Source organism: Thermobia domestica, chromosome 4 (assembly GCF_964235325.1).
Source record: "Thermobia domestica chromosome 4, izTheDome1.hap1.1, whole genome shotgun sequence".
Taxonomy (NCBI): Eukaryota; Metazoa; Arthropoda; class Insecta; order Zygentoma; family Lepismatidae; genus Thermobia; species Thermobia domestica.
In genome coordinates this window covers 77,956,192-77,979,907 of record NC_137457.1, presented here as the reverse complement: position 1 = coordinate 77,979,907, position 23,716 = coordinate 77,956,192, and the positions used below count along the sequence as shown (strand labels likewise).

At 35.2% G+C, this 23,716-nt stretch overlaps 1 protein-coding gene across 1 annotated transcript in view; it reads right to left on the bottom strand.

Annotated features, from left to right (window-relative positions):
- LOC145682794 (uncharacterized) overlaps positions 1-23,716 on the bottom strand; it is a 114,163-nt gene that overhangs the window by 75,696 nt on the left and 14,751 nt on the right. Inside the window, exons 6-7 of the mRNA XM_081754167.1 lie at positions 20,138-20,228; positions 16,844-16,963 (exon numbers count right to left, since the gene is read on the bottom strand). Coding sequence (XP_081610293.1) covers positions 16,844-16,963; positions 20,138-20,228 — 211 coding nt within the window. The remainder of the gene's footprint in view (positions 1-16,843; positions 16,964-20,137; positions 20,229-23,716) is intronic.

Sequence of the window (23,716 nt, the reverse complement as noted above, 5' to 3'; positions counted from 1 at the left end):
GTGACCGTTTGAACTAGCGCAGTGCAGTAGTACTTATAATTGCTTTTGCCGTGGGTTTAAACCAGGTCCAAGATTTTTCTATTTTTATAAAAAAAATAATACTCAAAAAAGTTATTCACTTACGCTACCTGTGCAGTTTTGCTATACAATTCCACTGTATAAGTAGTAGTAGTAGTAGTAGTAGTAGTTGCTATTGTTGTTGTTGCAGTAGAAGTAGTAGGAACGGATTAGAAGCCCCGCATGGCTCGTTTTGTTCCACTTCTCCTGCCATTATATAAATTTAACCTCAACTGCTTCTTTAATTCTCTTCTTCAACGCAAACCTAGTGACAATTTTCTGGTATTACAACACAATACATACAACAGATTTGGACCAAGCCCGCAACCAGCCGCAGAAGCTTAGAAGGGCCATGAATGTCATAGTGGGAACAAGTGATTAAAAATTCTCTTACACATACGTAAATTGTGTTTTCTGTGTTGAGGTCTGGAGATACCAACAAAAATTATAACAATGATAGAAGTCCTCTGAAAAATATGCTTGGCGTGAGAATCTATCTGTCGTATCCGACGTTTTAAATCATTGATACTGGCCTGATTGACAAGGGACGGTGGTGCTGCCCAAAATTCACAGAGCGCACGGTAGAAAAAATCATATAACACGATCATGTTGACATGCAAGTTTACCAGGTCATTGAAAAAAGCTACGTATTTTGGGTTTACAATATTCACTCCACCATGCTCCTACCATGGGATAATATTGTTGCATTTTACAGCAGTACTCAAAACGCGAAGTAAACACTTCTACCACTTCCTCACGTGGCATCATATTGTTGTTGATCTTCCAAAAGGAAGGGACACGTGCGGCAGGAAGAGGAAACAGTAACTCAAAAGCTACTTCAACCGGTGCATAATTAGACAGCGGAACAGGTATTGTTAAAACGTGGAGCACTGCTTTACATAAAGGGTCCGAAACGTACGCCCTCCCGAGGCGACTGTGAGTGGTATAACAGTTAATGTCATTGCGTGCTTAGAATTAGAGGTAATCAGCGCATCATGTCGCGCACCAGCTCAACTAAAGCACGACACAGAGGGGAAGGGGTGAGAGAGTCACGAGGATCAATCAACGCAATAAAGTCTTCCACCACAATAAAGTGATGAACGCCAGGAGGAATCAAAGACGGAATAATTGTGGTAAAACCTCTTCCCTTTCACGTATCTTGAGATATCCAGAAAAAGCATATAAACAAATGAAGCACATATCTTGAATGTAGCAGCGAATTGACCTACCATCAGGTGACAACATTATTCTATCGTAGGTTAAGCCTTTCCTCACTAAAATAGCTACACCAGTAGAAGATTCACCATTAATAATGGCATTATAATTAGTAAGAAATTCAAAAGAATGGAAAGTCAGTTCTCTTAAACAACATCTGGGCGATGCCCCTCGATAAATTGTTTGAGTAGCGCCATAGTTTGCGCTGAACTAATCCGATTAATCTTTAGCGTGAGAAAGGATAAAGAGTTTATCATTGGCATATTCACATTCAACAAGAAAACATATACAAAAAAGTACTTACTTAAAGAACCCGGACTTAAGCCGTTGTAGAAGGAACCCAAATATATAACAAAAAGTTTGCCCACTGATATACTACAAACAAATAAAATAAACACAATACAAAAGCAAGACATAACAGGAGACCACAGCTAGGAATGTTGTGAAATTCACTTTGGCAAAAAAAAAAAAAAAAAAAAAAAGTAATCGGTTGTCCGTTATACGAAACACTCACTTTCTAACCTTGCACTATTAAACCGGATGGGATGTGTTTTTTTAGTTCCATATGTATAATATGTGCACCGCTATCAATCCCAGTAGGGAATGGAGCAGCCCAAAATTGCTGTTCTGCACGTCGTACTGTGCCATATGAACGGAAATGTTCTTCTAAAATTTGTAGAGGCGCTTCCAGTGGAAGTCATAAACACGCACCATTTTCACTGGGTCCTAGGCCGGCAAAATCCTAAAATACTCGAATTTCCATCTGCGTGGTGAAATATCACAAACTCCGGAACTGTCGGCGCAAGCTGTTCATACTCGTTTACGCTATTGAACTTAATATAAATGCTATAGGACTCTTTATGAATTGAAGAGCACAAATTTGCTCAAATAGACGAGGAAAAGTCTCATTTAACCATTGGTAGACCTGGCTCGAACTTGGGCGTGAACTACGATATCGTTTATCAAACATAAATTTATATTGCAAATCTTTTTATATGATATTGTACAATAGCGGTAAAAAGCACGAATTACACTGGAATCACTAGAATAGGCACTAACAGGCCAATGTAGGCCACAGAAAACGTCCTACCACACAACACAAAAGGTGTGGGACAGGAAACTTAGTACGTCACTCCCAGGAGGCACTGTGATGTGCGTTGCTCGAAGGCTCGAGAAAACTGCTATCATGCCACCTGAAACTACAACCCAATTACTACTTACTTTAGCCTTGGTCATTGGAACGATTAAGCTTCTTCCTGTAAGGTTATTTGCACCTAAGTACACAACGAAATTAATTTATTCGACAATTAAGAGAGAAATTAGTGCTCACTAATGAAGGAAACCACATTCAATCCAGGAAAAATACAGAAATAAAAACATATTACGCAGTAATTTCGCCGTGCAAATTAAAAAGTACGTGAATAATAATAATAATAATAATAACCTATTCATAAAAGTGAAAGTGACTGTGATTTATAGTCTTTTGAACTACCGGGGGAGATATACAGAAATCAATGTAAAGAAACATAAAAGTGACTATGTTAATGAGTTTAAAAAAATTTGAACCACCGGACAGATCTCCATCAAATTTTCAACAAGGATGAAGCTCGAGCCTGGAGTGCTTTTCATCATATCACTTTGACGGTAAAACTTAGGGGGGAGGGGAGGGGAAAGAAATATAAAAATAAATAAAATTAATAACTCTTGAACCACGCGCCCTATCTCGATCAAAATTTAACATAGACAAGGTTAAGCCTGATTTGGTTTTATTATTTCACTTTGAAACTAGAGCTTAGAGTAGGGGAATGGGCAAGGGAGATATATAAACATAAATTAAATTTAATAACTTTTGAACGAATGTTATCTCGATAAAATTTTCAACCTAGATGAAGTTCGAACCCGAGATGGTTTTCCTCATATCATTTTGATGGAAGGGGGAAGGATAGCAACATTTAAAAAAGAACGAAAAATGACCGATATTAATATCGAAACTATAATTTTTGGAGTCGCTGAGATGAACATCTGATGCCGTTTAAATCTAAATTCAGTCCACAACGTGGAGGAGGGGGAGACATATAAAAATGATCAAAATCACCAATATCATTAAGAAATTCAACGTTTCCCCGTGCCTAAAATAAACAATGACACTAAAGATGCCGTGCTCCGCAACATGGTATAGATATATAAAACTCATCTAAAATGCCCGATATCAAAGAGCGCTTTAGTAATAGTAAAATGTGACTGAATAAAGGAGCATATTATTGTTTTTTTCTGATTTTAGCACAGCAAATCCGACAATTGACGCTATTATTATTATTATTATTATTATTATTATTATTATTATTATTATTATTATTATTATTATTATTATTATTATTCGCGTACTTTTGAATTTCCATGGCGAAATTACTGCGTAATATGTTTTTATTTTTGTATTTTTTTCTTGGTTTGAATGTGGTTTCCTATATTAGTGGGCACTTCTTTCTCTCTAGATCGTCGAATAAATGTATTTCGTTGCGCTCTTAGGTGCAAATAACCTTAAAGGAAGAAGCGTGATCGTTCCAATGATCAAGGCTAAAGTAATTAATATTCGGGTTCTAGTTTAAGGTGGCATAATAGTGTAGCGGTAACGTAATTCAGTTACAGTTAATAACACTGTCCAGCAGAGATTCAATTCCTGTTGACATTCAAGTTGCATTTATTACAAAGTAATAGTGAAGAATCGATTTCTCATATTGGACGTGCAATACTTAAAAATGCGGAAGCTATCATCCTTATCATGATACAGATGATTTAAGAATGTTAGTTGGGAAAGGGCAGGGAATTTACCACGATATTCGAAACACTTCATTGATCTGCAGTAAACACTTTTCGTGTTATCGTTCTCAGAAAGAATTATAACAGCACTTGTTGAACAATGTTTGGGTAAAGCAATTTTCTTACGTTTTGTTTCTTTAAGCTACACTGAGTTTGTTCATTCCAATTCTTTAAGCTTGAATTAAATCTAATACCAGTTAATGAATTAAAAGTAGCTAACATTATTTTCAAATACGAGACGTTATTACATGCTTGTCACTAGCTCACAATACTCAACTTTGATATAAACTCTTGCACCCTTCATTTAACTCATTTCTTGACGTGTTTTGTTACAAAACTCATGAATCGTGGCGAACAAAATTTCTTTACCAGATAATGGTGACTGCTTTAAAACCAAATGACAAGTATGAGAATTAAACGAATCATATCTGTAGTTTGGTGTGGAGAAGAAACCAAATAGCGAACTAAAGGTTTAAGAACAACCACGTTATTACTATAAACTATGCCAAAGATTATTGACTTATATGATTTAAAAAAATCGAAACAAATTTTGAAAGAACGAAAAATACTAACTTAGAATTTTGTAACTGGAGGCAAGGAAATCTAATTTAAACATACTAAAACATACCATTTAGCGCATATAGAGCGTGGATCTGTGCTCCAGGCGCTAGCTAATAATCTGGAGGTTCTCAAGTCGGAACCATGTGTGAATATTTTGTTTAAATGTAGAATTTTTGATGATCATTAGTCGGCGATGACACACGTTTAATTGCCTTAAGGTATTTGAATATTTTGATCTTTCAATATTTGAATGATCAAATCTTCAATAATAATAATAATAATAATAATAATAATAATAATAATAATAATAATAATAATAATAATAATAATAATAATAATAATAATAATTATTATTATTATTATTATTATTATTATTATTATTATTATTATTACTATTATTATTATTATTAATGTTATTATTATTATTATTATTATCAAAGCAATTCAATAACACGTTAATATCTTTAATTATTTCTCGATAACTACTCGAACTTAAGACGTCCTCGAATCTAAGTCGCAACCCGATTTCGCTGGGCTAAAATAAAGAAAAATAGTAATATGTTACGGTTTTACTATTACTAAAGCACTCTTTGATATTGGCCATTTTCGATGATTTTATGTATCCCTCTCCCCTCTCCATGTTGGGGGCACGGTCTGACAAAAATTATCCCAGGCCCGAATGTCGTGTACGTTGAAAATTTGATCGAAATCTGTTGGATGGTTCAAGAGTTGTTCTATTTAGTTTTATATATGAACCTCCCCTTCTCTTATCCTCTCCTATGTTCTACCGTTAAAGTGAAAATATTAAAACAAAATTTTCTAGGCCCAAACGTCGTCTATGTTGAAAATTAGATCGAGATCGGTCAGGTGGTTCAAGAGTTGTTAAGTTTTATTCATTTTTATAGATATCTACCCTCCCCTCCTCATACCCTACGTTCTACCATCAAAGGGATATGATAAAAACCACCCCAGGTCTGAACCTCATTTATGTTGATAATTTGACTAAGATCAATTCGGTGGTTTAAGAGTGATGAAGTCACCAAGACAGCATTTTTATTTTTATTTTTTACATAGTCCCCCCTTCCCCTTCCCTACATTGTGCCGTCAATGCAATAAATGAAGGCATCCCAGGTCCGAACCTTATGTATATTGAATGTTTGATTGATTGGGATCAGTCGGATTGTTCAAGAGTTATTGAGTTTTTTTCATTTTCATATATTTACCCTCCCCTCCTCTTCCGCAAGTTCTAATATCAAAATGAAATAACAAAAAGCTTCCCAGGTTCGAATTTCATCTATGTTCAAAATTTGATTGAGAACGATCGGGTAGTTCAAGAGTTATTCACCACCGAACATTGTCACTTTTATTTTTATATTTATAGCTGTTATGTATCTTCCCCCTCCTCTCCATCCTCTACGTTATTCAGTCAAAGTGAAATGGTAAAATCCATCCATCGCGTTAATCGAGACGGGGACATATTGCCTCATTGCTGACGTTCCCATTAATCCCCCTACTCATACCCTTTAGTGTGGTTAAGTTAGTTTTTTTGTCTTCAGTTGCAAATTTCTAAGTTATTTTTCTTTGTTTCAAAATTCTCGCATTTCTTGTATGAAAATACAAGTTAATAATCTTTGACTTGTTTTATATTAATAATCTGAGTTGTTCTTAAACCTTTGGTTTCCAATTTTGTTTTGTCTCTACACCAAACTACAGACATGACAAATTTAATTTCCATACTTTACATTTGATTTCAAAGCGGTCGCCATGAACTGCTTAAAAGCACTTTTTTGTCACGAAACACCCAGCAGAGGGCGTACGATATCGTCTACGCAATGAGAGGAAACTCCGCCTTTTTACGTGACGTCACATGAAGCACGTTCCGTTCAAACACCTAAGCAAAGCTATCATTTTGCTTCTGGTGTGAAAATGGCTCACTACGAAGCTTCTGTTAAAAGCAGTGTGATTGCTTTAATTGAGCATGCGGGCATGAACTATAGCGAGGCAGGCGCGAGATATGGCGTTAACCGTGCTACAGCACGGAGGTGGTGGAGGAGATATGAGTAAACAGGAGATGTAAGACGTAAAAGAGGAAGTGGACGACAAAGAGTTTCCTCTGCCGAAGAAGACTAGAGTGTAATTGCGCAATGCCGTGAGCACTCTTTCATGTCTGCCCGGCAGTTACGAGAGGAAAGCAATTTCGCAGGCGATGTTACGACCGTCCGTCGTAGACTGAAATCCTTCTGTTTGAGATCATACAGGGCGCATACAGGAGCGAATAACAGAAGACCACATGGTTGACCGTCTGGCGTTTGCACAGTTAAATATTGCACGTGTGTGGGACGAGGTCGTTTTCACAGACGAAAAAATATATTCCAGTGCAAACTTCGGGCCGAAGCGTGTTTACCGCCTCCCTGGAAATAGGTATGCCTCTGAATACGTTTCCCGTTCTGGTCGAATGGGACATGTAACTGTCCACTGTTGGGCATGGATATGCAAGGCTGCAAATTTCGGAGGAATCTGCAGGATTCCTGGTCGTCTAAACGCCCACAAGTATGTGGAAGATCTGGATGAAACGCTTCCGGAAATAAAAGCTCATGTAGGTGACGGCATATTATATTTGCAACAGGACAAAAGCTCGATACATAATTCAAATGTCTTTCAGACATGGTTGCAGAGGCAACCTGATGTCGAAATAGTTGACTGGGTTCCTCAGGGAGCAGATCTGAACCCTATTGAAAATATGTGGGCCTCTGTTGCAAGAACATTGCGGGAAACCGGGTCGAACAATCCTCCACGAAAATCAATGAACTTTGGGTGCGTGTTGAAGATGCGTGGTCGATGTGTTGCACCTAACGCTATATCTCTCGCCTGGTGGATTCAATGCCACGGCGTATGGTAGCTGTAATCGAGTCCCAAGAGGACTATACACGCTATTAATAAATGCTCGCCCACAACACAATCAGCCCTTCGAGGGTTACCTAATTCGACCCACTTATTAACAAAATTTTATGAAATACATTACGCGACACCAGTGAATGTAAGTGTCTCAGTATGTTCTGCATTAATAAAGAGGCTAATGTGCGAGACTTGGTGGCCGAGTGGTATTATGCTTGCTATGTAAACCAAAACCGCCTGTAACAGTGGTTCGAATCTAGTGAAGAAGACTTCAACTTTTTATCACCAGGGATATTTGCAATACGCCTTCTGCAATGTCCTCCTTCGTACGGTCTATTATATGACACATAATGCGGACCGCCATAAGTTTTTACTTAGTAAACAATTTGTAAATATATGAACAAATACCTAGGTATATTAGAGTAACAATGGAATATAGTACTTTCGTCCGACTGACGTCGCTCTGCAAATGTTCATTGTATTAAATAAGATGAATTAAATAAAGACTGGAAAATTTGATATAAAAATTGATACGTAATAAGGTAAAGACAAAATATGTAATTATAATTTCATATTTGAAACTAATTTTGACTACAATTAATTCTCTACCTGCTTTCATAAATAATCCAAACCAAACTTCGAGGTTTGGAATGCACAAACTAAGTGTAGCTAAGAGAGAAAAGTAACAAGAAGAGTAGAGATTCGACCACCAGCGTAATAATTCCTTTTACTAACCCTTCATCTATCAAACCATGACGTGAACATGACTTTTGTGAGTTATAAATTTGAATCCAAGAAACACCATTAAGCGTATGTCCAACTACTGCTTTGCTCTTTTTCTCTTCAAAAGCCTAACATGTTTAGGACGATTCGTTTCGTTTTCCATTAGAGTTTCGAAAGAGAATATTTGTGTTTGAGTGTAGGATCTTTAGTTTCCTTTAACCGACACTTCTAGCAAATACAACTTAATTCACACAGGAGTTTAAAAAAAACTCGTACTGCCTTAGAAAGTATTCCTAAAAGCAGGACCGTGCATCCTGAACAGTGACGTAACTAACGGCAGTGCGTTGAGGGAGACCAGATTAAAACGGGGCCCATCGAAAATTCGTAATTCCACTATTTTTCCTCGATGTCTAAAATGAGACTACTTTAGCCTTGCATGAAAAAGAAGCTGTGGAGGGGACTGCGACGTCTACTGAAAAGATTTATCACGTCCTTGCAGTAACAACTTTAAGTTTTCGAACAGAAATGAAGAACAAGATTGATTGAAATTTTAACTTAGAATGAAATAACTAAAAATCTAATCTTACATAACTCTCATTGATAGTAGTGTTCCGTATTTGTTTAGACGCCTATTCGTTTATAACTTTACCTATGGTGCATGGGGTCCTTGGTTCGATCCCAGCTCACGCCGAATGAACTTTATTATGGACAAACACCGTGTGCATGAGCGTCCTCGGCTTTCTCCCGATTCTTCCCACTTTTTTCATTAAACAATTTCATTTATTTCTCACAATTACTCTCTCCATTAGCATAGTCGGCATAATCGTGGGACGTAAAAATTAGATATTTCATTTCATTTTTCTTTTATAATGTATATCACTTTTTCCGTGACAAGAGCAACATCTAAGCGAGTATTCAGTAAATTAAACCACTAAAACTTATATTCATTGCACAATAGTGCAGATGAAGTCTAGCCCTTTGGCAATCTTCATTGGACAGCAAAAAAAGCCAATACATTGATATTGAAACAGTAATTAACGAATTCCTCTGCGAAAAAGATCATCCGTACTGTTGTGTTTTAGATGATAATTTATAATTATACTTAGTTGGTTGAAATTCTTCATAGTTGTGGGGACGAGATACTGAAAAAATCCCTACCAAGAGGTGAAGGTGACATGTAAAAATAGTCAAATACGAACGAAATAAGTGTCGAATTCATATGCAAAGATGAAAAGTGACACTGGGGATGCTGAGAGCCTTGGAAAATAAGCCTTGGTTGGCTTCGAGTTGACAATGGGAGGGTGACAGGAATAAAGAATCGAAAATATCCTATATTTGTGTCGAATGGATAGTTTTCGGGACCACTGACATAAAAGGTGATATTTCAGATGTGTATATGTCCAAGGTTGGCCATATTGAAATGGGGTCATAGGGAGAACCAGTAAATACTTCAGAACAGTTCCTTTTTGGTGCGTTTCAAGACACTGAGAGTGAAAAGCGATAATGCACAAATCACATTCTGAATTATCGAAGATATGTCTTCTGGGGAAGTGTCGTTGCTCCAGGGAGGCATTACTAACTGATCACTCCCTAAAATCGTCACTGTTTTGCAGGGCCGTAGACAGAAATTTATTTCAGCGATCGAAAGCTTGACAGGAATTTATTTCAGCGATTGAGGGCATATATTACTAAAATGTCTATCATCCAGGGGCGGATCCAGGATGATTGTTTGTTAGGAGTGGTCGTTCGAAGTCAAATCAAGGTAAAAGCGGATTGCAATAAAAGAAAAGAAAAAGGAAAGAAAGAAAGAAAAGAAAAAATAGAAAATGAGAAAGAGCTCTTCTGTAGAATTAACTTTCTTAAGAAAGTAAGGCCTATCTACTTTAGGTTTTAATTTACGTTTATAATATAAAGATGAAAAATACTTAGGATATGTTTTATTTTTAAAATAAAAAGTATAAAAAGTTCCCTATTTTGGGGGATGCGATCACCCCATACACACTCCCCTGGATCCGCCCCTGCTATCACCATCTCTAGAATTAGATATATATATACAAACAAAAAAGTAGTGATTTCGTGGGAGCAAAAGCTCTGGATTGCCAAGGCCTGCATCCTGTGTATGCCCCTGCTGCTCTGAATTGTCAAAAGCTCTTCAAAGGTAAGACATAAAATGTAAATAACAAACGTGTAACATAGAATACAATATAAATAGAAAATATATTATAATTAAGAAATAGAAAATAATTATAAAATAAATTTGAAGGACAATTTAAAAAAAAATCAATAATACTTGAAAGTAAAATATACTTTTAAAACAATTTTGCATTTATGCTGGGCTACAAACAAGTGAGGAGTGCCATGTAAATTAACTTACAAATATAATATTGGAAAATTATTTCGAATTAAACTAGCTGTGACTAGATTACTTCAAAATTGAACTTGTGGAATATACAGTATGAGCGTAACTCAAATCAAATAATCAATAAGAATGGTCTTGATTGGAATCTCGGACCATCCAGTAAAAGTAACTTCATTAACCATTCACCTAACAGACAATGACGAACAGGGCTTGGCACTACCTTATCAGATGGTTCTATCAAATGCCACTTAATTAAAACAATAGTATCAAATTTTAAAGCTTTAAAACGTATCCTGAAGAAAAGAAAGTTCATCTTGCACATAGTAACTAAGTTACAAGAACCTTACTGAACGGCGCATCTACCGAGTCAACTTTTGGAATATTCCCTTAAGGTAGCTCTCAACGCCGCTAAGGGAAACGTATGTGAACGAGTAATAGAATCCTCCGTAGCAGAATGGATAAAGTCATGATTCGATGACCACAAGGTTCGTGGTTCGAAACCCGTCTCCGATACCAGATTTTAAAAATCTTAATTCCTCAGTTCTCAAGATCTTTCTCTCCTTTCGTAATCATCTGATGCTCTAAAAAGAGTTCTCCACATTAATTCGACAACTGCCTAATGTGATCCCCGCAGTTCGAAAACTTCCCGTCTCATCTTTCACAAAATCAGAATTTTCGTCATAATACGAATGCTATCCGATCATTTTTCCCCAATTCTAAATCTGTGTATCCAAATCATCCCTCTCTGTCTCCATACTTGAATACCTCTCTCCCTCTCTCTCTCTCTCTCTCTCTGTGTCTCTGTCTGTCTCTCTCTCTCAATGTCACCCAGGAAGTCATATGGCTTGAGATCAAACCTTCGACTCTTGAAACCAAATGTAAGCTCTTTAGTAATGTGCTATCGTAACTCTATAGGTTTGTTGTTAAAACCAGTGTCTTTTAGACTTTATTCGGGGGGGGGGGGGGAGAGAAATTCTCCGGCGACATAAGATTTTCACTTTTTATTAGTGTATTACTATACATTTGATCTAAAAATACGTATTTATGAAGCTCAAGAGAGGGGGAATTACACCCTCCTGTCCTGCCAAAATGACGCCCCTAAAACATTTACTTGCACTTACTGAAAAGAAATTCAATGAATCATTCAATAAAACTCGTTTCTGTCCGTAGATATTTTAGAGCTCTTGGCAATGTCTATAGATTTCTTAGGGACCATCTTACTAGCTTGCACTCTTTAAAGAAAGAAAAGAATGAAACTAAAGATATTTACGAAGGTCTGGGAAGATTATGTGATTTTCCTTTAATTTAGGCTCTTAAAAATATTTCAGAACAAATGGATGGAAAAGACTGTTTTAAAGCTATAACGTTGTAAACTTAATTCCTGTTTCTTTTTCAGCTGAATGGAAAGAGTGTACTACGTCACAGACACTGCTTTAGACAAGGAGAGGTGGAGGACGGGGAGAAGTTGGAATAAATACTAAAAGCAACTAATCGATTGATACATGTATTGCGGGAATGCATAAGAAAACTGGGCAAGAGTTTGTTATTAATTTGGACTTAGAATTTTTGTAACAAATTTTATGCCGTGGACTGTACCTAGAGTGTAAGTACTTTTAAGGTAAAAAATGGACCATGAATATATATTTACACTACTAAAATTCTATTGCATATAAGTATCTGATAATAAATAATGTTAAGAGTGAAAGTTTTGCAAAAAATATCTAATAATAAAAAATAAGCTACCCACCTGTACCAACGCGTCAACACATACAGAAACATTTTTGGATAATAACATTGATTCAATATGAAGTAGATATACTACATATCTGTGACTTTTTAGTAACATATGTTTGACTACTCTGCTTTGTGAAGAACTATGATTTGTGCCATTAGTACGGGAAATATAAAGTTAAATTATGTGTGTCCACCCGAGAGCTGCATAATATAATTTGAGAAAAGAAAAAAGAAAATCGCCTGCAACAACAAGAATATGGTTTTTAAAATGTATTTTCCGTCTAGTATATTGTTCGAGAAACGGCTTTACCCCTCATTGTAAGGGATTCGTTCCACTTTGCAAAGTAACGTTTCTTGAGGGAATTTTCTGTATATAGCATACACATTTTTACGAATGAATGGACAAGGACAGACGCCCTCTCTTTCAGTTTCATTTTTCGGAAGGAATATGCAACGGAACAAGAAACATACCCAACTTGTAATCAGTCGCCTAATGGTTAACGAGACGGCCCCTACCATAAACCGTCCACTGTTCGAGTTACGATGAGGTTAACTGTTTTTCTATCTCCAGTAAAAATGCATTACAATATTTTTATGTTTCTTAATATTAATTGCTTTTTTACATTTATCGTATTTATGTATATTTAAAAGAATGACGACACTAATTATGGCTGTTTTGATGCAAAAAATTTCTACGTGCAAGGTCTGGTATCTTCAGAAAACAATAAATAAAAGATGCTTAGTCTCTACCTTCAAGCAATTTTCGGAGTTAAGAATATTTTGCAGAGGTGTTCAATCATTATTAAGTAGCATAATATATATCCAAATGTTATTAAGTATAGAAGAAACTAACATTAATTGAAATGCTTAATGATAAAATTGTTTGATAGTATGTATTTATGTTACCAAATGCTGACTTTGTCATTTATGATTTCATACATAAAGGAATATTTCCAATGAAAGGTAAGACAGCGAACATATATTTTCAGTATATTTGTGTAGTATATTTATCTGCATCTATTTGTCATACGGAAGTTACTTCACAATATTCTCATCATAGAGAAGAGAAGAGAACAAACAAATTCCAATCATAGTTCCAGAAAAAATAAGTGGCCTGAAATCGTCACAAGAATTTCACGATCTTTATAAATTACTTTAAAACACCAAAATTTTGCTTTAGTCGAGACAGCAGAACGGGACTCTTTTATGTAGGGTTTTATTTGAATATTCTGAAATGCTTTCGTACGAGGGAGATCAAATCAAAACCTTAAAAATACAATCAAATGCCTCAAACTCAGACGATTACTTCGATACGTAATACTAATATGCCTTGAGTTGACTTAATGACCAACAGACGGCAGAGTGTTACTGGAAGAACGACGAACGCGACAGCCTCAGTTTCAAGATGGCCACCCCACTCTCAATGTGCACTGCGTTACAAATGCAGAGGAATTTTACGGTTTTGAGCAACGTCGGTTAAACGGTTAAACAGTTTTGAGCAGTGAATGTCTGAAACCACTTGAAATTCACTGTAGAATAGCAACAGTGTATGGCAATTCGTGTTTCTTCCCGCGCAAATTACACAGGTGGTGTAAAAGTCGAAAAGCTCATAACATCTCTGAGGATGCTCTTCCACCTAAACAGACTCAAGGAGTAGGACGCTAACCAATGATGACAGCGCCGTAGAGCTTTGTACAGGACCCACTTCTCATAACATGTCAGAAATTTGTCCATAAATTGGTCCTTCCTCAGAAGAGATAGCAAAGAAATGGAGGCTTCAGGTCACGTTGTCTTCTGGGGAGGAGTCAAATCATGTTTGATTCATCGACTCAACTTATAGTGCTTCCCAAGTTGATGGATGTGCTGCCGAATGGCTTCTCCACTCTCGCTGAATTGTGGTCCCAGTTGCTCACATGTCTGACCACAGTTCGCCTCAATTGCTGCCAGGAGAAATCCATTTTGTACATGTGTAGGTCTTCGGCACGTTGTGTGTATTCGAGTGTTTCTTCACCATCCTTCAACTTAGTAAACCCCGCTCCACTTTCTGGGTAGTTTGATTTTCTTCTGGAACAGCGATCCGATTTTTGATATTATCTGTTTATTTACCCCTGTTCTGTTACGTTGCTGATCATATTTCAAATTCGTTAATCACATGCAGTAATGACAATGTTCACAAGTAATCTCCGTATGAGAAATAATTACACATAGATGCACTACACAGCTTATTTAATTACTGCTTATACAATATTTTTTTAAAAATATGTTCCTAAAACTTACAATTCACATGTATACCGACGTTTTCAACAACTAAAACATCTCAGATGTTACATTTTAAACATGATAATTATATATATATATATATATATATATATATATATATATATATATAATTGTGCATGGAGCAAAACCGCATTATATAAAGATTTGCCTAAACTACATCTGAATTTAAAAATTAAAGCCAACTGTTTACCAATGATCTAACAAGACAACTTTGGAGATGCACGTTCTGACAAAATACGTGATTTTGCAAGACATATACACCTATATCCGTTGAAAATGTTTTAGAGTGTTTTTTTCCTTCCATTGAAAATGGTCGTTTACGTGTGAAAATATAAATGCCAAATCGAACATTTGTTAACATGTATACATATTTTTTTGAAATTTTGTATCATTAAATATTTCAATTAATGTTACTTTTTCCCCACACGTAATAACGCTTCAACATATCTTATTATAGGCAAAACAAGACAAAAAAAAATATTTGCACATCTTCCTTATTGCAAAAGTCAGCTTGGAAGTATAAACCTGAAATATTTGGTTTATTATTCCTCGAAGATATCATAAGTGTCGTTTATAACAATTTAGCTTAAAATACCCATAATCAAATTCACTTATTCTTCTTTGCATAATATGTATCAAAAGTGCAAGAAAAAATGGCGAATAATAAATATGAACGTATATAAATATTTTAAAGGTGAAAAACAAGTTACCACGGCCATAACTAGAAGCCAGGGTATTTTATCATAGCAGTCGACATGCTAACTCTCAGCCCACCCACGCGATTTTGTAAATATTGGTTTGTCCGTTATATTCACAATGCCAAAAGTTGAAATTGTTTTAAATTGTTGTAGGCTTGTAAATTAGTTGGTAAAGATCTCCATGTTATACACACCACAATTCCTTTAAGAGCACTTCTCGTTTGGGGTACTAATGTACAATGTTTGAAAGAAAGAAACAGAGGTGTAAAGATACATGACGACCCTTAACATTCAGTAACCCGTGGTCATTAATTTCACATAATCTATGAAAAATGGAATAAAGCAATTATTAACGACAAACATGAACATATAGAAATCCATTTGGAAAGGAGAAGAATATTTCGTAACAGCCGAGATTTGAAATTTTGTATTTTTACTCAACAAGCAGACAATTTAATGACTTATCGACGACAGAGCTTGCAAGATGCGTTTTCGCACCATTATTTATACTGCACGTGTGTATGTAACAACACTGTGACATACCATTTGCACGTGGATTACTGGTGTTACTACATCAATCAGAAACTACGGCTCGTTTCATAGATTTACAAAATCACTCTTTTAACTCTCGTGAGTATGAAAGATAGACGGGGGAATGTTGCAAACTGTTTAATCCTTACGCATTTAAAGTCCGTTTATGCAAATGTCTTCCACGCTTTTCTTTCCCTCGTTCCTTTGATTCTCTCTTCCCCTCTTTCTTTACATTTTAATACTTTGTCTGTCTACAAGACTTTTATTATTATTTTCCCTTCTTTTACATAATGCTTTTTCCTTATACCTCAACGTGAATATAATATCTGTCTATATATCTCGTATTTCTGTAACAGATGCCAATCTTTCTTGCTTCAAATCGAGGGATATCAATGCACATCATGTTTCGGGGTGTGTTTGTATGTCATATTCGTTATCCAGCTATCAGTCGTAAAGAAAAATAAATTTGAAACAATTTTCTTTAAAGAAAATAACTATCATCATTTCTTCTAACACCAGCTTCTAGTTAGTTTTGTCGTTCTCTTTAGATACTTTGGGAGATGGTTGTGTAATATTATTTAACCGTTTATCAATAATATTACTCTCTTACAGCAAACAAAATCTTTCTCCTATTCTAAGAGAAGAGTTTCTGCGGTTGAAGGTTTCTTCGAATCTACTCTAAAGTATGCTATTAAATGAGAGTCTGAGGTGTTGGCAAATCATGTCGGCCTTATTATAGTGAAGAGCGAAATGTATCTGCCACTTCCAAAACTGATGACCTGCAATGTGTCTAGTTAACCAAATCCCATTATCAAAAGCAACTTTGCGTAACTGCTTTGTCTCATTAGATTGTATCTCACCTTGAACTAAGACCTGAGATATTCTCATAAATACTTTCTATTCAGTAGTCGGATATTCTAGTTACAATAATCGCAGAAAGTTATTAAGTGAGAAATAAAGAAGAAAGATTTACCTTCATTTTTCATTTCACCAAAAGCTCTTGCAAGCTCATACATGATTGCAGTTCCACCAGTTGGATCAACAGCTCCTATCATATAAGCGTCTCTGTGGTTCCCAAGAATTACGTAACGGTCTGTATGAAACACAGAAATATCTTAATAAGTTAAATAAATTAAGTTCTAAGGCACACTTACAAGTAGATTAATTTTCTTTTTTTCAACTTCATACAGTATTAAATAAATTAAATTTATTATATAATATACTCATACCATCATACCCAGACCTCATAATATTAAACTAAACCGTTAATATATCTTTACGTTTCGTACAAAATACATTATTCGCAAATGTAATTATCAAAATATCTGAAGTTCTTAATTTAACTTTTGTGAATAATGAATATTCATATTAACTTATATAAAGTTTAAATTTCTCATTACATATAGTTTTTGACTACGGAGGTTTACAGATGCGTACATCTGAACAAAATCATAAAATTATTCACTTAAAACGATTTCATAGGATTAACGTAATACAATGCATTAAAGCACACACACTGAACATCTTGAATGCTGTTCTTAACTGACTTTTTCTTAATATTTAGGCAATAAATTGCTAGTTTCTTTTACGCATGCTGCACTTGTCATTTCTTTATAAGGCCTTACATTTTGTATACTAGCAGTCAGCTAGCATTACGGGGGTACAGATAAATCTAGGGAGAAGCAGTTCAAAGTTCTAAGCAACTCTACATATATAACTATTCAAATCTTGTGTACCTAATAACTATAATTCTCATCTTTATAAACCTTTTAGGTTTTTCTCATATAAAAATTTCTTCCGCATGCAATACCATTAAATCAATTGTTTTCTTATCACGACAAAGTAAGTTTGAGTGCTGAAACTGATAAGGATGCTGAAACTGATAAGCAACTGTGGATTAAGACTAAGTGTGTCTATTTGACTCACAAACAAGTAAACCCTGCAAAGAGGATACACCCATCATCCCTTAAAAAAACGCCAAGTGTAACATTCGTAAAGCAGCTCATTTTGTGAGTGTTCTTTGGCCATAACGATGGTATCTTTAATGATTACTTTGACGAACGTGCTATATCACAAGGACTAACAATAAAACTACAGGATGTCGTCAAAGCAAAGAGACGGGGTATTCCCTGAACGGATCGAGATGTGTTGCTACTAGCAAACAATGTAGTGACACACCAAGAAACAAAACACTCTCTTTCGTAAGCGAATGTATTGCAAAGAATTGATCCAACAAAAATTTTGAGTGGTTTTGCATGCATGTTCTTTCCCAATATGTCTAAATATTTGCGGAGTAGACATTTCGTTTGTGATGGGAAGTTCATTAATGCAGTAGAAACTTAGTTTCAGGTAAACTACGCAAACATTGATAAGGATAAAATTAAAAGATACTTTCCATAAATATGATAAAAATAAGACAACGAAAAATTCACGTTGTAGAAAAGGAATAAAATTTATGAACAAAATTACAGACCTCTTGGTCAACTTTTTCTGGTCAATGTAAGATATTTCTGCTCTCATCTCGTACTAAACCTTCCCGAAAAACTTGAATTAAAGCTCATTTCCAAGACTAAATCACTTGTTGATTTGTCACTTGATAAGACATGCTCCACATTGATTGTTTGTAATTGTTCTTTATAAAAATATAAACACAATCTCCTTAGTAATTTAAAAGATTCGTCTGTACATCTCACTTCGGTAACAAAATATCAATTGTAGTAATTTTTTTTCGAAGAAATGACTTACGCCACTATGAAATCGTCTAATAAGTTCTCCTTTAAAACCGAGCCTGAAAAAACTATATCTTGAAAAATATCTTTGGTGGATATATTCAAGAGAAATTACTTTCGCCACATTACAGAGTTGATCATGAAAAATTTTTATTTACGAAGTATGTATAAAATCGCCAGAGCCGTTTGTGATAAAATCGTTTGAGAATATCCACCTTAACAGCAAACTAATCTTCTGGAATTTTCAAGGGAAAATTGACTGATAAATTATATAAATATTTATAAAGTGTGTACAAAATCCCTTGCTACATAAATAATAAAATTGCTCGGGAAAACTCATCCAAAGGAAACAAACTTTCCATTGTCCACAAACACAACATTCTAGCATAACTATTAAAATTAAAAAATCTGAAATGTAAACAAAATCGCCTCTGATGTTTCTGAAAATGCCTTTGGAGAAAAAAGCTTACCCCAAATTTAAATTGTCTCTTGTGATTTTTTCCTCGTAGAATAACTTGCATCACATGTAGAGATGTGGGTCGGGTAAATACCCACTGGGTAGGTAAATAAAAAATGGGTATTTACCCTTTTTGTATTTACCTACCCAAAAAATGGGTATTTTATGAAAACTCAATTATTATGAAATTTTAAGAATAATTAACCATACGGTGACTTTTTTCTGTATTTTATTAATTACTAAAATTGTTACAACTATTACACTACGGATATTTTACACCAAAATGCATAACATCTCTTAGTTTTATAGAGATTTTTTCAGTACTTTGTACTGTTGCAGAAGTACAAGACCTGGCAACACCACTGCACTGGGTTGAATATCAAAAAGGAAAGATAATCGTTGTGGTTGGTATCTGTGTTTAATACTAGTCTTGTACTGTGCTCAGACTGCTCTGCAAGATGGGATTGCATCAGTTTCTGTCTAAACTATATTATTTCACTGTTATTTCAACAGTGTTTTGAAAGACTAGAAATATAGCATGGGGAAGAAGGGTCATGTATGGCATTCTTTAAAGCCAAAAACAAAGGTGTTGTGTGCAAGTTCTATAATAAAGAATATAAACATGCGAATATCAATAAAATGAAAAATTATTTGAAAAGGTTTCTAAGTGCCCAGCTCATGTGAAACGGCTTGAAGTACTTTTTCGAATACCGTTGCAGGTACATCATCTGCGAAAGAAATAGTTAGACATAGACAATCCTGATGTCTCAGTGTCAAAAGAAAGCCCTGCACCTCTATCGCTGGGTTCATGTGCAATACAACTACTGGTACTCATTCAAGTAAATCATTGGGTTCTTTGTCACCATTTGTGAACCGTATGGATGCAATCACAAACGTAAGCTTCAAACAGTTTAGTATAACTTAATTTAGTAAGGTGGATATTAACCCTTATGGTACCAAGGGGATGTTCGTGGAACCCACAGCCTATCGCTTTTCGGCCCGAAAAAAAAATCAGCCTTGTCAGAAGGAATGTTAAGAACAGAATTCAAGTGCATTTCTTTCTCAGTGTCTATTGGTTTACCTTTCAGAACCCTACAAATAGGAATGGGTTCACGAACTCTCTCCCCGTTGGTAAGGCATGCATTTGAGAGTGTCTGAAGCTTCAATGTGAGCTGTCATATACAACAATTAATGTTACATATACATACACGGCAATGTCCAATCGATGTGATAACACCTGGGAGAAGAACCATCAACAAGAATATAATTTAATAAAGCCTTTGAATGAAATTGAAACTTGAATGAAAGAAATATTTCATCCAAGATATATAATAAAATGCAATGCAAACGGTTCTATACCGCCACGGACACCACAACAAAGATTACATTACATTACACTGAGTATTGTTGTTGACGTTTATTCTCTTCCCAGCTGAGGTGCTTTTACCTTGATTGGGAACTATAAGTATACCTGGTAGATAAAATTTATTTTATTATATGACAGCTGACATTGAACCTTCAGGTACCATCAAATGGGGTAATTACGGAGAACTAATGGCAACTTTAACTTCATATTCATGCGCATGATAATTTTCCCCCAACGGCATATTTAGTAAATAATTTGATCGACCAATTTATTAAATTTAGATATTTTGATTATTCTGAAACTTTTGTAATCATACAATTACGTCTACAGAATGGCAAATTCGGTAAATGTGTAATTTGTTTAGTTTCTAAGTATTTTCTAGGTTATTACTTACTAAAGCAGAGTTTCTTTACTTTTAATATATCAACAATTTAGTTGTTACAATGTAATTTCTTAAACAGATTAAATTTATTAGTTCAGTAAACCAGGAGTAAAAGATAAGAAACTTATTGGTATAATTCTTTGCATAATTGACAATTCAGTACATCTTATTATTCATAGATAAAATACCAAAAATAACATTATTTTGCGTGAAGAAAGTAACCAGCTTCATCTGGAATATCAGTTCAGTTTTCTTAATTATCAAAAAAGTTGTTTTTCATCTGTACTATTAAATTTTTTTAAGGTAATGTTAAAAATATATATGTATAGCAAAATTGTTGCAAACTTTAGATTATCAAAATAGGAAAGGAATTATTAATAATTAATTTTCCGCCATTATTATATTTGGCAAACCAAAAGAAAACATGTTTGTTTATTTTAGTAATAGAGATCCTGCTGTTATTTAAATAGTTTAGTTAGTTGTTCATCGATGATTTGAAAAACTGAAGAAGGTATTGGAAGATAAAAAAGATGCACCAGATTGAGAAAAATGGAGAAAGCAGTTATATCAGACGCGAACCTAAGGAAGAACCTAAATTCCGTGTCATTAACACCAGGAGCTGCTGTTAGGCGGAATACTTAATAATAGTGATTGGTTTGGTGACAATTGACTTCACTTTTGTTAGTCATCGTTGTGATCTATCATAAATTTTATATTTTCGTGTTGGTTTGGTCCACTATCGAATTCTACCGCCTAGCTGATTGGAAGTCTCAGGGGCACACTAAGGTAATAGTTCATGGGGTAGAATGGACAATTATTTTCCGCGAAGAGTAATAGAAAGAAGGTATAAGTAGGAAGAAAAATGATGATGAGCAGCTAGGAAATCCGTATTCTGTTACTTAATAAATATCAAATTCATTCTTTAATTACTAGAAAAAATGATTAGTTAAGTGGTTATTTAGTATTCCTGTTGCAGGTGATACAAATTACCATTATATTTATCATTGACAACGATAAAATCCTTTATGGTTAATTAAAACATAAAATACCCACTAAAATACCCATTTTGGGTAAATACTCGGGTATTTACCCAGGGTATTTACCCGCTGAAATAAATACCCAGGTATTTTACATCCCTAATCACATGTAGTATTCCTCGCAATATGTGCAGCTGATTCTGCAAAATCTTTGAGAGATCGAAGGTCAAAGGTAAAGGTCTTTCCCACTTAGCCAATTATCAAAGAACTATCACTCTAAATTTTAGCAAGCGTACCATGATCTACTAAGTAAATTTTGTCCATTATACATAGGATCACCCCTTTAAATTTTGAAAATTGCCAAAACTAAAAAAATGGCATTCTAGTCTATGACCGGATCTTGTACCACTGTAAGTTTTCGGACCATCCCCTACCCTTTCAAAGGTAAAACAATTGAAAAATTTAATTCTTAGGGGATTTTGACCTAAGTTATACCCTTTGCCGAAGTCTTCCCTTATATGGTTATATGGGTGTGTACCAGGTTTCATTCACTTCCGTAAGGTACTGCATCGCTTTGAAAATTTTGGAGGGTACATTAGCCCGCTCGCTAAATTTTGGAAGTCCATAAACATACACATTTACTGTACTAGTTTAAGGTCTTAATATATTTAACCCTTTGAGGATCCCATGGTACAATTTGTACCGTACGGGGTGTTTCATGGTACATTGCGTTATAACTCTCCTATTTGAACTGTTTCGTCCGTTTTTTTTGTTCGTTATTCAAGTCCAGAGGCGTTGCAGAAGACATTACGGATGGTTTCAGACCTTCCTGTGTCGAGACATAGAAGTTGATGACGTCATAAATGTAAAATTTATATTTTCGTGTAATACTTTTTTGGGGGGGTTATATAAAGTATTTTGGCGGGCTTATTTTTCCACGTAGAAGATTGAAATTTGGCACTAACATGCAGTCCACCGGGTAGTATTTACCAGATTTTCTTTTTCAGATTTCTGCGTTAAAACAGGAGGGAATCCAGAGGGTCAAAAAGTTGAAAAAAGGGATATTTTTACCCAAAAATCCCGTTTTTCCTCATTTTCCCGCCTACGATACATGATGCAGACAAGTGGATGGTACCGCCAGAAAGGCAGAACTATTCTGAAGAGAATGATGTGCGACACATGGCCCTAGGATAATTAGGGAAGTGTCAGGGAATTTTTATCAAAATATACTTCTGTGTAGGGGAATTTTGGACATTTTCGGTACTATTTTTGTGCTGGCTTACTTTTGCACCTACAAGATTGAAATTGTGCACAAACACTCAGTACACCGAGTAGTATTTACCAGATTTTTTTTAGATTTCTGCGTTAAAACAGGGGGTATAGAGGGGCTAAACGTTGAAAAAAGGAACTTTTTACCAAAAAATCCCTTTTACTGGATTTTCCCGCCTTAGATACATAATGAGGACAACTGAATGGTACCGCCTGAAAGGGAGTGTTTAAAATTTCCCTATGTATACGGGAATATGGGAGATTGTCGGTATATTTTTTTGGCGGGCTTACTTTTGCACCTAGAAATTTGGAATTGTGCATAAACATTCAGCCCAACGAGTAGTATTTACCAGATAGTTTTCTAGATCCCTGCGTTAAAACAGGGTGTCCAGGGGGCTAAATGTTGAAAAAAGTATATTTAGACCCCAAAAATCCCGTTTTTCCTCATTTTCCCGCCTTAGATACATAATGGAGACACGTGTGTCATACCGCCTGAAAGGCAGTTCTATTCTGAAGAGAATGATAGACGAAACAAGACCCTAGGGTAATTAGGGATGTCCCAGGAAATTTTTTAGCTGAGATCATGGTGTTTTACGGTAATTTGGGGCATGGTGGGAATTCCTGATAAAATTTCTCCCGCCCTTGGTATTTAAGATAGAAACTTGA